This window comes from Hypomesus nipponensis, chromosome 2 (genome assembly GCF_054491055.1).
Source record: "Hypomesus nipponensis isolate SF chromosome 2, ASM5449105v1, whole genome shotgun sequence".
In the NCBI taxonomy this organism is placed as follows: Eukaryota; Metazoa; Chordata; class Actinopteri; order Osmeriformes; family Osmeridae; genus Hypomesus; species Hypomesus nipponensis.
Window position 1 is genome coordinate 993,775 of NC_140362.1, and position 16,860 is coordinate 1,010,634.

General features: G+C 48.4%; 1 protein-coding gene across 1 annotated transcript in view; it reads right to left on the bottom strand.

The window, feature by feature from the left end:
* LOC146300319 (mannosyl-oligosaccharide 1,2-alpha-mannosidase IA) overlaps window positions 1-16,860 on the bottom strand; it is a 115,058-nt gene that overhangs the window by 20,819 nt on the left and 77,379 nt on the right. The window contains exon 4 of the mRNA XM_084702184.1: window positions 9,613-9,693. Within this exon, the coding sequence (XP_084558310.1) occupies window positions 9,613-9,693 (81 nt within the window). The remainder of the gene's footprint in view (window positions 1-9,612; window positions 9,694-16,860) is intronic.

Genomic DNA, 16,860 nt, shown 5'->3' on the forward strand with positions numbered 1-16,860 from the left:
AGGGAGAGAGGAGATGTCTCTGCTATAACAGTGCTGATGGCAGAGAAAGCTTCAAAGCACTGCCTGCCTCATCAAACACCCACTAAAGGTCTGTCACACTAGTGTGTGTGTGTGAACTTGTATATATATATATATATATATATATATATATATATATATATGTGTGTGTGTGTGTGTGTGTGTATACATATGTGCATGTGCATATGTGTGTGTGTGCAGGAGGCTGTGCAGAGGGGAGGAGAGTGAGCTTTGTTACCACAAGGCTGTAGTCATTCAGCTGTTTCTAAGCTGCCTGTTCTTGGTTAATATTTCTGTATGGGGCTCAAGTGTCATGTCATCTGTGTTAGCTGGTGTTGGGACTAACACAGTGTGTAATCCCCAGTCTGTCCCTCCACACTCGGGCCAGGCTCATCACGCCTGCACCACCCAGATAACACAGAACAAGACCTTCCATCAGAACCATGTTTAAAGAACCCCCACACCAAAATGAAAAGAAAAAAACACCTAAACTCAGTTCCACCTCTTCAAAGGCATATTATGGAATATACCAACTCCTGGCTTGAAATGACACACAATTCATCAAGTTTTTGGAAGTTGTGACATAATAGCGACAAGCTCATCAAACCAACATTGTGTCCCAGAATCCTTCAGGCTGCAGGAGAGGACGGTGTTGATGAACTGTACCTAGTAATATTGAGTTTTCTCTCTGTGTAAATAATAATGAATGGAAGCAACATAGAATGTGACAGATATGCTATTCACTAGAGAGAAACCAGAGACTATTAAGAGACCATAGAGAGACCATAGAGAGCCGAGAGACCAGAGAGAGATTAGAGGGAAACAAGAGAGACTAGAGAGACCAGAGAGAACAGAGAAAGACCAGAGAGAGACCAGAGTCCGGAGAGAGACCAGAGAGAGACCCGAGAGTCCAGAGAGACTAAGGAAACTAGAGAGACCAAAGACACTGGGGAGAGACCAGACAGAGACCAGAGAGAGACTAGATAGACCAGAGAGAGACCAGAGAGACCAGATATACCCCCCATACCTCCATCCTGTGGCTCACAGGACAATGTCTGTTTCTCACCTCCCCCTTCTCCTTCCACACCCCTTTTCTACCTTGTCTTCTCCTTCTGTCTCCTTCTCTCCTATCACCTTCTCTCCTATCACCTTCTCCTCTCCATTTACTCACCTTCTCCCCCCCCTCCTCAGACTACAGATATGGTGTTCTGTATGGTGTTTATGAGTACAGGTTCCAGCACGATGGTTTTGTTCTGAAGTGCGGAGCAATGAAAACGCTTTCCCTCCTCCCATTGGCCAACGCTAGACGGGCTTCCTGTTGCCGCACGGATGCTGTTGCCATGGTTACGACACTGGCTGCTAGCAAGTCATAGCTCCATCTGTCTCCTGTGCCAGGCAGGCACTCAAACACACACACACTGTCTCCATCAGTTTACCAAGAAGGACTGGAAGGGGGATGGAGGGAGGGGTGGTGAGGAGGAGGGGGAAAGGAAGGAGGAGGTGGAGGGGGGAGGATGAGAGAGGAGGGGTCTATGATGGACACTGTACGGATGCTGACAGGTGTGTGTGTGTGTCTGTGGGGGAGGAATGGGAGTGTGTGTGTGTGTGTGCATTGTGATAGAGAGAGAGGTAGAGAGAGAGGTGGAGAAAACTAGAGACAGGGAGAGATGTAAATAAAGGGAAGTAAAGTCACAGACAAGTAGATAGAAAGAAGCAGAGGTGGGGAGAGAGACATTTATAAAGAGGAGAAAGAAAACTACTGAGAGGAGAGACAGAAAAAAGTAAAGAGAGAGAGAGAGAAGTAGGGGGTTCAGATAGCTTAGGGAATCAGGCTATTAATCAGAAGGTTGCCAGTTTGATTCCTGGCCGTGCCAAATGACATTGTGTCCTTGGGCAAGGCACTACACCCTACTTGCCTCGGGGAATGTCCCTGTAAGTAGAGAGAGAGACAAAGAGACAGAAAGAGAGAGAGAGAGAAAGAAGGAGAGAGAGAGATAAGTAGAGAGAAACAGCAAGGTGATGTGAGGACATCATCTTGTCGTGGAGAACTGAAACAGACATGCTGGAACCCCCTGGATCTCTCCCTTCTCCTCTTTCCCTCCCTCCCTCCCTCCCTCCCTCCCTCCCTCCCTCCCTCCCTCCCTCCCTCCCTCCCTCCCTCCCTCCCTCCCTCCCTCCCTCCCTCCCTCCCTCCCTCCCTCCCTCCCTCCCTCCCTCCCTCCCTCCTCTTCCTCTCCCACCCTGCGATGTTACCATGGTTACTCCTAGACACCATACGCTCCAGGAAGAGAGAGGGGGGGACACAGGGCTAAACATCCCCTTCCACAGATAGCTGGGAGTGTGTGTGTGGTGGATAGAGAGGGAAGGAAAGAGGGAGAGAGAGAGAAAAAGGAGAAAATAACAAGCATAAAGTCACATTCACGCTGATTTCCAACCTTTCATGAACACATTCACTCATCTATAGGACAGGAACATGTGGGAATAAAACAGACCATTTTGCTAATTGGAACTGAGAATTATGCATTTGCTGTAATAATTATGAAAATGTGCACTACTACAATGACTATTCACGCAACCACAGGTAATACAGCTGCTAAAAGAGTCTCCTTATCCAGGAGCCAGTGTTTGACTGGAGAGCTCAGACCTACAGTCAGACTGGAGAGCTCAGACCTACAGTCAGACTGGAGAGCTCAGACCTACAGTCTGACTGGAGAGCTCAGACCTACAGTCAGACTGGAGAGCTCAGACTTACAGTCTGACTGGAGGGCTAAGACCTACAGTCTGACTGGAGAGCTAAGACCTACAGTCTGACTGGAGAGCTAAGACCTACAGTCTGACTGGAGAGCTAAGACCTACATAATAATGATCCATCTGATCACTCTGCACAATAATGATCCATCTGATTACTCTGCACAATAATTCAGTAACAATGTGAATCAACACCACAACAACTGAAGCAGCAAACTTTGCAAACACAAAATGCATGTCACTGCCAATACTTTTGGCAGGTAGTGTAGGTGGTTGCCAGAGAGTGGGAGAGAAGGAAACAGAGAGAGAGAGGGAGAGAGAGTGAGGGAGAGAAGGAGAGAGGGAGAAAGGGAGAGAAGGAGAGAGGGAGAGAGGAAGAGAGATACTCTGTGTAGCTCCACCAAGGAAGATGTAATATATGGGACACAAACTATTGATTTATCCTTTTTCTTAGATTTTTGTGTCTTGTTGAGGTGCGTGTTGGTGTCTGTGTATGTCTGTGTGTGGGTTTGTGTGTGTGTATCCTTGTGTCTGTGTGTGTGTCTGCGTGTGTGTCTGTATGTGTGTCGGTGTGTGTGTATCCTTGTGTCTGTGTGTGTATGTGTGTGTGTCTGTGTATGTGAGAGCAACCAGTCTGGTGTCAGGTCCTGTTCAAACACCTTCATGTACAAGGCAGCTGGTTACAGAGTAACAGAGTAACACCAGAGAAATAATCCACACACGTAAAACCTGGAGGAAGTCTCTATGAAGTGAACATGTATACTGTATGAGGGTTAGGGTTAAACCTTTATCTTGTGATCCATCACAACCAGGGGGTTATTCCAGAAAGGGTTAGGGTTAAACCTTTATCTTGTGATCCATCACAACCAGGGGGTTATTCCAGAAAGCAGGTTTAGTGAACACCCTGAGTTGGGTAACCCTGAAGTGAGGCCAACTCCGGGTTTTCCGTTCCAGATCGAGAGATAACGCAAACTGTGGGTCAGTGTCCATGGTAACTTACTCTGTGAACCTACAAAGCCTACAAATATAAATCAAACAATGAGAATTTATGCTATTGTTCCTATAATTAACATTATCACCTGTGACCATGCACCCTCCTGTAACTGGTGTTTCAGCAAATCAATTTCAAGGTTTGCCTTTATTCTTCTACCCTGTACACCATCTCTTGGTCAGTTTTTGTCACTTGCTTTATGAGATATAGTTTGTACAATTCCTTTACTGGTAACTGGGAATACACAAGATTACATTAATTCAACAGTTCCTCATGCAGAATTCACCTGCTTAGGCTTTACGTTTGTAGCCTCTACGTCCCCTGGTTTTAATCATATTCGACATGATACAACGTAAATATCAATTGGTACCCATTTCAACTTGTAGTAGCAGTTTCCCCCAATTGAATGCTTTTCATCACAGGATGATGATGATGATGATGATGGTTAAGATGACGAAGAGACGTTGACTGCTTGTGCAGAGATGGATGCAGAGAAGCCTACATGTATGGTAGCTACTGTAGTTCTCTCCCCATGTACTTTTATTTACAGGCTTGTGTGGAATTGTCAGTTACACTGACATTATGAGAATAATGAATAAAAAAGGGTTTGCACATTGTAATCCTGTTGAACAGAGCATGGACGCAGTATACAGAGAGATGTGTGAGTGAATTCTGCATGTGGAACTCTGATTTTAAATGTAATATCGCGTTTTCCCGGTTACAAGTAAATGAGTTGTACAAACTACACCTCATAAAGTGCCAAAAAACTGATCAAGACATGGTGTTGTCCTACTTAGGGTAGAAGAATAATGGCTAATCTTGAAAAAGATTTACTGGAACACCAGTTACAGGAGGGTGCATGGTCACAGGTGATGTTAATTGTAGGAACAATAACCTATATGAATACTAATTGTTGAATTTTCCGAATTTCTATTTTGACCAAAAGATTGTGTACTTAGGGCAGAATAATAAAGGATGATCTTGTAAGGGTATCAACCTGCCCCTCTCATATGGTAAAATATGGAGTTACTGGATGGAGTCTGAACTTGATGGCTCTCACACATCATTGTGTAACTTACTGTAGCATTGCCAGTAGTATGTTGATAAGTAAGGGTCAAGATTGTGGTGTGATTATAGTTGTTCTTGGGTATAAAAGGAATTGTGAAGCATTGTTCTGTGGATTCTTGATCTCCTGAGACCTTCCTCACCTCTTGCTTTCTATCTCTGGTTTACAATAATCATGGTTAAGTAGGTAAGAGTTAACCTTCATTGATTTCATTCATTTGCAGTATGATTAAATTATTATTTTATTTAACCTTTCTTTGACCATTCTTGCTCTGATTTAACACAGAATCAAATGGCTGTAATTCCAGTTACATTGGCATTATTTGGTTCATGTTAATACACTGTTCAGTTTCCCATCTTCCTTCAAACCGTAGGGGAATTAGTTTAGGTTGTTTGGCCAATATTGACCCCTTACAATCTTGAAATAGATTTGCTGAGACACCAGTTACAGGACGGTACATGGTCACAGGTGAATCATATTAATTGTAGGAACAATAGCTGATAAAAATACTAATTGTTTGACTTCTATTTGTAGGCAATGAAGAAGATCAAATACAATTTCAATTATTTGTCTTTATTTCAGTGCCAAAAACCATTTGGTCAGTTCTGAGTGCACATCAACGGCGAGTAACATTAGCAATGCAGGCCTAAGGGCTGAGAATGTTGCTAAAATAAATTACAGATTGTGACGGGAAACGGTAACATTAGTTTAGGTATTCATCAGGGAATTAAAGCACATCAAATCTCAGTCTTATAATCCTCTCCCGACGTATAACTAAGTTAATGAAATTTAGTTTGAGATTGGTCGGCTGAACCAGGAAAGGACACCCCATGTCTGCCAACGCTATCAGGCTCAGAACGTGGGAGGGGATAGGTAGAAATGCAGAGTTTGTCATGGAAAACCTGCTAGTGAGCAGGTTAGGTTCACAGAGTAAGTTACCATGGACACTGACCAAAAGTTTGGGTTACCTCTCTATCTTGAATGTAAAACCCAGTTAGCCTAATTTCAGGGTTAAAAAACTCAAAGTTTTCCCTAAACCCGCTACCTGGAATATCCCTCTGGAGATCACTGTTTATCCTGTGATCCATCACAACCAGTAGATCACTGTTTATCCTGTGATCCATCACAACCAGGAGATCACTGTTTATCCTGTGATCCATCACAACCAGGAGATCACTGTTTATCCTGTGATCCATCACAACCAGAAGATCACTGTTTATCCTGTGATCCATCACAACCAGGAGATCACTGTTTATCCTGTGATTCATCACAGCCAGGAGATCACTGTTTATCCTGTGATTCATCACAGCCAGGAGATCACAGGATAAACAGTGTTCCTTGCTGCTGAGCCTCCTAGCTGCCCTGCTTCACAGCTTCATTAATGGAGCTGCAGCTTTATGAAAACACACACTCAATTACCTCCTAGATGAGTGTGTTAGCGTGGCTGGTGTGCTACTGGGCCAGGTGACACACACCACACCGCACACACACACACGCACACACACACACACACACACACACACACAAACACACACACACACACACACCCAAATGAGATCCATTCACACCGGCATCTCCAGCACCATTATTCATACTGCTGCCTGTATCGCCTCGGCAATATTAATGCTGCCTGCATCTCCGTGGCAATATTAATGACAAAATATAGGCGCCTACATAATTAGGCTATATATTCCAAAAACGAAAAACAGACATGCGAGATAAAGCTGTTTTCACATATTTCAGACAGTTTGCTTCTTGCTCCTCTCTCCTTACCTCGTCCTCTCCTCGTCACCAGAGAGGGGAGACTGTGCAGCAGCAGATTGATCCTGGACAGATCGATGCATATCTTCCCCTTCGACCCTGCCACCCTTCTGCAGTTTATATACTGTCCCATAAACCTGACAACTGTCACGTTAATGTGAGCGCAAAGGCAGGGGGGCGTGTGTGGGGGGGGGGCAGTGAAACCATCCTCTCCTCCGTAACGGAAGACGAAGGGCGGAGCAGGGCATGGTCGTGTTGAGTACAGCATGGTCGTGTTTACAGTACAGCATGGTCGTGATTACAGTACAGCATGGTCGTGTTGAGTACAGCATGGTCGTGTTTACAGTACAGCATGGTCGAGTTTACAGTACAGCATGGTCGTGTTTACAGTACAGCATGGTCGTGTTGAGTACATTACAGCATGGTCGAGTTTACAGTTGATTAGAGGCAAAGACATAAGCCTCCAGACATAACCCAGCAGGGTTCCATCTGCAGGGAACAGCTTTTCTCTGAAATACACTTTTAAGCTGTTCAGCAATAAAAGGACAAATGAACAAACACACACAGACAGACACACCCCCATGCCTCCAGCCCCCCAGGACAGAGACACCCCCATGCCTCCAGCCCCCCAGGACAGAGACACCCCCATGCCTCCAGTCCCCCAGGACAGAGACACCCCCATGCCTCCAGCCCCCCAGGACAGAGACACCCCCATGCCTCCAGCCCCCCAGGACAGAGACACCCCCATGCCTCCAGTCCCCCAGGACAGAGACACCCCCATGCCTCCAGTCCCCCAGGACAGAGACACCCCCATGCCTCCAGCCCCCCAGGACAGAGACACCCCCATGCCTCCAGTCCCCCAGGACAGAGACACCCCCATGCCTCCAGTCCCCCAGGACAGACACACCCCCATGCCTCCAGCCCCCCAGGACAGAGACACCCCCATGCCTCCAGCCCCCCAGGACAGAGACACCCCCATGCCTCCAGCCCCCCAGGACAGACACACCCCCATGCCTCCAGTCCCCCAGGACAGACACACCCCCATGCATCCAGGCCCTGGGTGTGATGTGACAGGTCTACAGACAGGGCAGGAGACAGGAACAGAGATGTGTCTATATGGATCGCAGGGTTCCTGATTACACAGGAAAAAGAAAGAGAATCTCTCTCCTCCCCTTCTCAGCCCTCCCCCTCTCTCTCCCTCTCTCTCTCTCTCTCTCTCTCTCTCTCTCTCTCTCTCTCTCTCTCTCTCTCTCTCTCTCTCTCTCTCTCTCTCTCTCTCTCTCTCTCTCTCTCTCTCTCTCTCTCTCTCTCTCTCTCTCTCTCTCTCTCCACTCCCCAGCCCCCCCTCTCTCTGTCTCTCTCTCTCTCCACAAATCCCTCACTCTCTCTCCTTCCTCCAGCCCCAGCTCATGGCTGCAGCTCCCTGCCCCCTGGTGTTTGCATCTTCACCCAGCCACTGGCTGCCAGCAATTTCAGCAAACTACATTTCCCAGAAGGCCATAGTGACGCATAATAACACCCACTATCTCTCATTTTGGTCTCAAACTCAATTTTCATTTTCCACCAGCCTGGCATTTTTAAGCAGCTGTGGAGGTTGTGAAGGTCAGGAGAAGCACTCAGCCCCTCCACTCGCCCCCAGCCCCTTCCCCCCACCCCCTTCCCCCCACCCCCTTCCCCCCACCCCCTTCCCCCCACCCCCTTCCCCCCACCCCCTTCCCCCCAGCCCCCCAGGACAGATGCACCACGCTGTCACCACCAGATGTAACACACACTTTCACATGTATTCTATTGCCTGTTCAAACCTCGTCTGAAGAGTGAGGGTGGGTAAGGAGGGGATATGCAGGGAGGGATGGGGAGGGATGGGGAGGGATGGGGAGGGAGGGGGAGGGAGAGTGAAGGTAGCGCAAGAGAGAGAAACAGACAGATGGGGGATTCCTCCACACTGATGGTGTGTGTAAACGAACATGATATATTTAGAAAAGTAGGTCACCTAAATTAAATAAGGAATATCCGAGTGCTACAGAATAGAACCGCCCTCTCCCTTTTCTCCTGAATCCTTCCCTCTTCCCTTCCTCCTCTCCTCTTCACCCTCCCCCTCTTCCCTTCCTCCTCTCCTCTTCACCCTCCCCCTAATCCCTCCTCCCCTTCCCCCTCCACTCCTCCCATCCCCACAGACTCCAGGAATGGTGTTAATTAATTCACACCCTCAGGACTGACAGTTGGGAAAACCTTGTTCCTGAAACACCACCTCCCTCCCTCTCCCTCCCTCCCTCCCGCTCTCTCCCTCCCTCCCTCCCTCTCCCTCCCTCCCGCTCCCTCCCTCCCTCTCCCTCCCTCCCTCCCTCCCTCCCTCCCTCCCTCCCTCCCTCCCTCCCTCCCTCCCTCCCTCCCTCCCTCCCTCCCTCCCTCCCTCCCTCCCTCCCTCCCTCCCTCTCACTCTTGCTCTTTCTCCCTACATCTCCGTCTCTCTCCTTCTCTCTCCCTCTCTCTCTCTCTCTCTCCCTCTCTCTCCATCTCTCTATTGCACTCTCTGTGCCTCTAAATCTCTCTCTCCATCTCTCCCCCCCCTCTCTCTCCACTCCAGTCTGGACCCAGGTACCCTGGTACCGCCACCCCCCCACACACACCAGTACCAGGACTCGTCACCCGAGTCATAAACACCTGCCTGGACACACACTCACGTGTGCAGGGGTAACAACACTGTTATTAATCCCCCAAGACTCTCTTAGAACACACACACACACGTGTCCAGAGCACCACCAGGCAAACTGGAACCGCAATCCCATAATACTCTCCAGAAATGCTCCCCCATGTTAGGCGTGTGCTGATGTGAGGAGGCTGGAGGGCAGGGAGAAGGGTGCAGGAGAGGGACAAAGGTGGAGGAGAGGGACAAGGATGGAGGAGAGGGGGGAGGGTGGAGGGCGGGCGGGGAGGAGGGTGGAGAGGAGAGGGGAGGGTGGAGGGGAGGAGCGTGGAGAGGAGGGGGGAGGGTGGAGGCAGGGAATGGAAACAGCAGTATTGATCTCACCTCCTCTCCAGTCAGGTAGTAGGCAGACAGGAGTCCTCCGACGTAGCGGATGTTGACCTCAAACAGGGACGCCTCACCGTTCTGCAGAGACGAGGAGAGGAGGAGAAAAGAGGAGGAGAGGAGTGAGAGGAGGAATATGTTAGACGTGCTGATTAAACTAGATTCAGACAGAGTGGTGGAGAAGAGCATCAATGACTGTGTGCATCTTCATGTCTGTGTGTCTCTCTGGCTGTGCGTGTGTCTTTGTGTGCGAGTGTCTCCTTGTGTGCACGTGTGTCCCCTTGTGTGCGTGTGTCCCCTTGTGTGCGTGTGTCCCCTTGTGTGCGTGTGTGCCTTTGTGTCTGTGCATACGTGTGGATGATTATTAATAATGTAGATACAGAGAAGTTCAGCCGCTGGGCTTCTAAAGCTTCTCTGGTGTGTGAAGGAACGTTCCGGATAACGTAAGCTGCTCCTGAAGGGAGACACCCACACCAGAGAGGAGATAAGCAGAGCAGAGTCAGGTGTGTCTGTCTGTGTGTGTGTGTCTGTGTGTGTGTGTGTGTGTCTGTGTGTGTGTCTGTGTGTGTGTCTGTGTGTGTGTGTGTGTGTCTGTGTGTCTGTGTGTGTGTCTGTGTGTGTGTGTGTGTGTGTGTGTGTCTGTGTGTGTGTGTGTCTGTGTGTGTGTGTCTGTCTGTGTGTGTGTCTGTGTGTGTGTGGACATCGATCCAGGCCTCTCATAGAACAGCCCCTCCCTCTGCAGCTGTGGGTGCTGCGATAGTCCATCTCTGTGATGGTGATCCAGCTCTCTACTGGCTGTCCTCCCCAGGCAGAGGGCTCTCTCCTGGCTGTCCTCCCCAGGCAGAGGGCTCTCTCCTGGCTGTCCTCCCCAGGCAGAGGGCTCTCTCCTGGCTGTCCTCCCCAGGCAGAGGGCTCTCTCCTGGCTGTCCTCCCCAGGCAGAGGGCTCTCTCCTGGCTGTCCTCCCCAGGCAGAGGGCTCTCTCCTGGCTGTCCTCCCCAGGCAGAGGGCTCTCTCCTGGCTGTCCTCCCCAGGCAGAGGGCTCTCTACTGGCTGTCCTCCCCAGGCAGAGGGCTCTCTCCTGGCTGTCCTCCCCAGGCAGAGGGCTTTCTCCTGGCTGTCCTCCCCAGGCAGAGGGCTCTCTCCTGGCTGTCCTCCCCAGGCAGAGGGCTCTCTCCTGGCTGTCCTCCCCAGGCAGAGGGCTCTCTCCTGGCTGTCCTCCCCAGGCAGAGGGCTCTCTCCTGGCTGTCCTCCCCAGGCAGAGGGCTCTCTCCTGGCTGTCCTCCCCAGGCAGAGGGCTCTCTCCTGGCTGTCCTCCCCAGGCAGAGGGCTCTCTCCTGGCTGTCCTCTCCAGGCAGAGGGCCCTCTGCTGGCTCTCACACCGAGAGGTGCAGGGGTATGACAGACAGGCTCACATCAAATTGAGGCTGTGATTGGTCTGAGAACCGGACAAGTTTAGCAGCTCAGCTGTGATAGGTCAACAGTAGCTCCCTGACTGATCCGTCGTGGGTGCTCGTCATCCTAACTCTTTGTAATGTGAGTCAGCATGAGAGTCCTTAGACACGACTAGTATCTGCTGAAGAGATACCGTATGTCATCATAATTACAGACACTTACGCTCAACCCAGGCTGGGATGGAAGCGACACTGAGAGACCCCTTATGAAGGAAATTACTATCTGGAGAGGCGGTGATAAGCAAACTGTAATTGGGAGCTGGAGAGGGCAATTACCTCCAATCTATCTCCTGTAGACTCTGACTATAGACTCCCCCAGCACCTCACACAGCACTTACCAGGTCCAGGAGATCTGAAGATCCACCTCTATGAAACAGGCTAATTGTTGTACTTAGTCATGTGATGTGTTTATTTAGAAGATGTTTCCAAGGTGATGTAAAGGGGTGGGGTCTGAACCTGGAGAATACTCTTGCTGTTGGGTTTTTGGGGAAGAGAGAGATAGGGAGAGGGAAAGAGGGAGGGAGAAAGGGAGAGAGAGATAGGGAGAGGGAGAGAGAAAGGGAAAAAGAGACGGAGAGACAGAGAGAGTGGGAGAAAGAGAGGGAAAGAGAAAGGGAAGGAGAGAAAGAGACTTATGTTACAGGTGTGAGAGACAACTCTCTCAAGACAACACTGAGGAAGGCAAACTGGTGTTTCCATGGCAAAGGGACCAAGTCGCCCTGACAACCAGGGGATGAGCATGTCTCTGTAATGAAACATGCTGGGGTCACGTTCTGACCCCAGCAGAAGTTTACTGACCGAGCGGTGCATCGGAATGCACTTCCTGACTACATTTGGATGATGAAAACTCTCACTTTCGAATCTGTACGACCAGTCAGAGCACAGTGAAACTACCACTAGCCCGACGGCGTGTGACAGAAACGTTTAAGAAATGTTGCTGTGCAGACAAGTAGACGTGTTTATCTGTCTCTGGTGATGGAGGAACTGACAGACTGATCACGCTCCCCAACTCTCCTGTAAATCCCTCAGGCCTTCAGGAGACACCTCTGTAACACGCCGGGCATGAGAGCCTGCCTATTCACCACACCTATAAACCTTTCAAGAAAAATACACAGTGCACTTCCTTCAACAAGATTAGATTAAAATCTTTTCATTACGCTTCATCAGATATATTTTCTCAGTGTGCTTATCACAGAGAATAGAGGACAGAAGTAAAGAAGAGGTGGAAAGGGGAGAGGAGTAGAGAGGAGAGGAGGAAAGAAGATTTATGTCTAAAACCACACATTTCAATTAGTGAAAACAGCAGAAGTGCAGAGTACAGAACAGCTGGCCTTCCAGGATTCAGCAGGAATCAGAGCCCTGCTCTCGAGGAAAATCAATTAAATCTCCACACTGCACTATTGTCAAGGGCAGAACGTTAAACACAAATAAATCTAAAGTCTCTCCCTGCAGGCTTTTCAAACAAATGCATGAAAGCTGTGTGCAAATATAATTGCTTCGCTTCTCAATAGTATTAGGCATGAAAACCGATTCAGGTGTAGGAGAACGTCTGTTGTTTTCCCTTCTCAGTCTCATAGAGCACCTCATTAGAAGAACCCACCAGGCTCTCTCTCTCCCCTCTCTCTCTCTCTCTCTCCCCTCTCTCTCTCTCTCTCTCTCTCTCTCTCTCTCTTTCTCCCTCTCCCTCGCTCTCTCTCTTTCTCCCCTCTCCCTCTCTTTCTCTCCCCTCTCTCTCTCTCTCTCTCCTCTCTCTCTCTCCCCTCTCTCTCTCTCTCTCCTCTCTCTTCCTCTCTCTCCCTCTCGCTCTCTCTCTTTCTCTCCTCTCTCTTTCTCTCTATTTCTCTCTAATTAAGTTCAGTTCAAAAGGCTTTATTGGCATAAAAAAGAACAATTGTTCATATTGCCAAAGCAACGGTGGAATTACAGAAATATTCACCAATATACAGTACCAGTCACAATGTGTCCAAACTTTTGACTGGTACAGTAATTCACAGCCTTAAACGAGGCCGTAACCACGCATTGTTAGGGGGCCCCCCCATGGATTGGTCTCTTGTTATGTCACATTTATTTTCATTTTATTTTTCTTGTTAAGAAAAACATACGTTTGTGAATCCCCCCTCCTTATTGTACACATGTGTGATTTCGTTTGAATCAACCTTGCGTCGTTGCAAAGGTTCCATGGCTTTTCTTCATTGGCTCCTTGCGTAGACCTGGTGCGCGTGTGTGCGTACGTGTTTGAGTGTGTGCATGTGTGTGCCTTTTGACCCCTGTAAGCTTGACCACATGATTCCCCCGACACAGATGAGGCCAGACATCCTCTATGGCCTCCCTACACACAAGGAATGCTGAACACAGAATCATTCTTATACAGGAGAAATGTGTTACATTTTTCCAACAATACGCGTTTTTTTTTTCAGACAGTAAGTAAGTTGATACCGAGCTAAATATGTAAGCACATAAAACGAGTATCCTCATAAAAGCATGAGTCGCTGTTTTTCTGATAAAATGACATGTGGTCACAATGCAGGCAGTCACTGTCTTGGAGAAATTACACTATTCCTTTAGATGTGAATTCAAATGGTCAATGTAGTCCTCGAAACTATGTTATAAATGTGCGAATTTTCATATTTAAATATAAAATTGTTGGCAATTCGCTAACAAAAAAATGTGGGGAAGGGTAATCATTTGGACCCCCCCAATGTCTAAACCATGGTTACGCCCTCATATTTCATACACTCACATACAGAGAGACACACGCGGCAGTTTAACACATACATACGTGTAGCTACACCACACAGGTGTACAACTTGTATCCATGTTATTATTATTCAAGTTGGTATATTATTAATGTTGCCAAATAATCTGTAAAAAAATCCATATATATATAAAGATCCATATATATATATATATATATATATATATATATAAAGATCCATATATATATATATATATATAAAGATCCATATATATATATATATATATATATATATATAAAGATCCATATATATATATATATATATATATATATATAAAGATCCATATATATATATATATATATATATATATATATAAAGATCCATATATATATATATATATATATATATATATATATATATAAAGATCCATATATATATATATATATATATATATATATATATATATATATATATATATACGTAGACACATTCACACATATGAGTGTGTATCCCTCCCTCCCTCCCTCCTTCCCTCCTTCCCTCTGGTTGGTCAAGCCCCAGCATGTCAGGAGATCACTGCTTATGGTCTCCATGGACACAAAAGCTTCTTCAATCTACCAAGCCTGAGCATGGTAAACAGGTCACTTAGAACAAGAGATACAATTATCTTTATTAAAACTGCTTCTGAATACTTCTTATACTCTGCCTGCGGGGCTATGACAGATAGGAATGCTAACTGCCCTGTTTCCTGTCCTAATTAGTCTGTACCTCCTTTAATTGTTCTCTTGGAGCTGCAACAGAGGGAAATTAAATGGAGCACGCTAATGAATACATTCTTAGTTAGCAAAAATGAAGAAAAAAAAGAAGTGTGTTATAGATTGCTGTAGTTGCTTATCTGTGGGGCGTGGCCTGTGGGGCGTGGCCTGTGGGGCGTGGCCTGTGGGGCGTGGCCTGTGGGGCGTGGCCTGTGTTATTGACTCTGTATGACGTGTGCTCTGCTGTTGGGAGTCATTTAGCAGAGCATGGCAGAGATTGCTCTCCGGCGCTGCCCAGCTTTGACTGGGACATCAGCCTGACTGTCATCTCTGTGTGCCAGGCTGCAAACAAGACACTAACACAAGCCCACAGTGGAGCGTTCCCACACCAATACAAAACTAATGGAATTATTCCATTTTGATAAGTAGCTATCATCATTATTGGACAATCCACACTCTTTCTGGCTACAGCTAGCTCTCTCTGCCTGGCTACAGCTAGCTCACTCTGCCTGGCTACAGCTAGCTCTCTCTGCCTGGCTACAGCTAGCTCTCTCTGCCTGGCTACAGCTAGCTCTCTCTGCCTGGCTACAGCTAGCTCACTCTGCCTGGCTACAGCTAGCTCTCTCTGCCTGGCTACAGCTAGCTCTCTCTACCTGGCTACAGCTAGCTCTCTCTGCCTGGCTACAGCTAGCTCTCTCTGCCTGGCTACAGCTAGCTCCACCTGGCTACAACTAGCTTTCTCTGCCTGGCTACAGCTAGCTCTCTCTGCCTATCTACAGCTAGCTCTCTCTGCCTGGCTACAGCTAGCTCTCTCTGCCTGGCTACAGCTAGCTCTCTCTACCTGGCTACAGCTAGCTCTCTCTGCCTGGCTACAGCTAGCTCCACCTGGCTACAGCTAGCTTTCTCTGCCTGGCTACAGCTAGCTCTCTCTGCCTGGCTACAACTAGCTAGCTCTGCCTGGCTACAGCTAGCTCTCTCTGCCTGGCTACAGCTAGCTCTCTCTGCCTGGCTACATCTAGCTCTCTCTGCCTGGCTACAGCTAGCTCCACCTGGCTACAGCTAGCTTTCTCTGCCTGGCTACAGCTAGCTCTCTCTGCCTGGCTACAGCTAGCTCTCTCTGCCTGGCTACATCTAGCTCTCTCTGCCTGGCTACAGCTAGCTCCACCTGGCTACAGCTAGCTTTCTCTGCCTGGCTACAGCTAGCTCTCTCTGCCTGGCTACAGCTAGCTAGCTCTGCCTAGCTACAGCTAGCTCTCTCTGCCTGGCTACAACTAGTCCTCTCTGCCTGGCTACAGCTAGCTCTCTCTACCTGGCTACAGCTAGCTAGCTCTGCCTGGCTACAGCTAGCTCTCTCTGCCTGGCTACAACTAGTCCTCTCTGCCTGGCTACAGCTAGCTCTCTCTGCCTGGCTACAGCTAGCTCTCTCTGCCTGGCTACAGCTAGCTCTCTCTGCCTGGCTACAGCTAGCTCTCTCTGCCTGGCTACAGTTAGCTCTCTCTGCCTGGCTACAGCTAGCTTTCTCTGCCTGGCTACAGCTACCTCCGCCAAGCTACAGCTAGCTCTCTCTGCCTGGCTACAGCTAGCTCTGCCTGGCTACAGCTAGCTCACCCCCAGCCTTGGCCCCAGCCTCGGCCCCAGCCTTGGTCCCAGCCTCTGCCCCAGCCCCAGCCAACAGCACATAAAGCAGGGCCTGCTTCTCTAATGTAGAGTAATTATGGTCTTGATTAGTGTCCAAACAGCTCTGGCTGTGCCAAACAGCAGCTTTAATGGCAGCCAGCGCCAGGAGCATGCTAACACCTCCACTGTACAGAGAACCTTCACCCTGTAACACTCTGTTAATGTCCATTTGACCATAAACTTGAACTTGACGGGGTTTGGTTTACTCAGAGCAGTGCGGGGGGGTGGGCCTCATTTAGACACATTTGTATATTCACAAGAGAGGTAAACAGAAGCCATTAAAACTCTTACACAACCGCCGTTGAGGGCGGCTCCTCTGATGAATGTAATGGAGGTCAGAGTAAGGAGCCATCCTCAGGATTGTTCCAGAAGAGACACATCAGAGCTGGTAAACATCAGATGAGGGTGGCCGTCTCAACACCCTCACATGGAACAATAACAACACTAATCACAAAGTCCACCTGCATGGGAGAGGGGAGGGAGGGAGGAGGGGAGGAGGGGGGAGGGAGGGAGGGACTTACTGATTTACTGAGAAAACCAAACACGCACATCACCATAGTTCTAAACAATCTAGTTTCTCGTCTGGAAAGACGTCACTGTGGTTACGTCTAGATCTAAGCCACCACAGTTGCGTCTCACTTTTAAATGACCAGAGAGGGCGAATGACA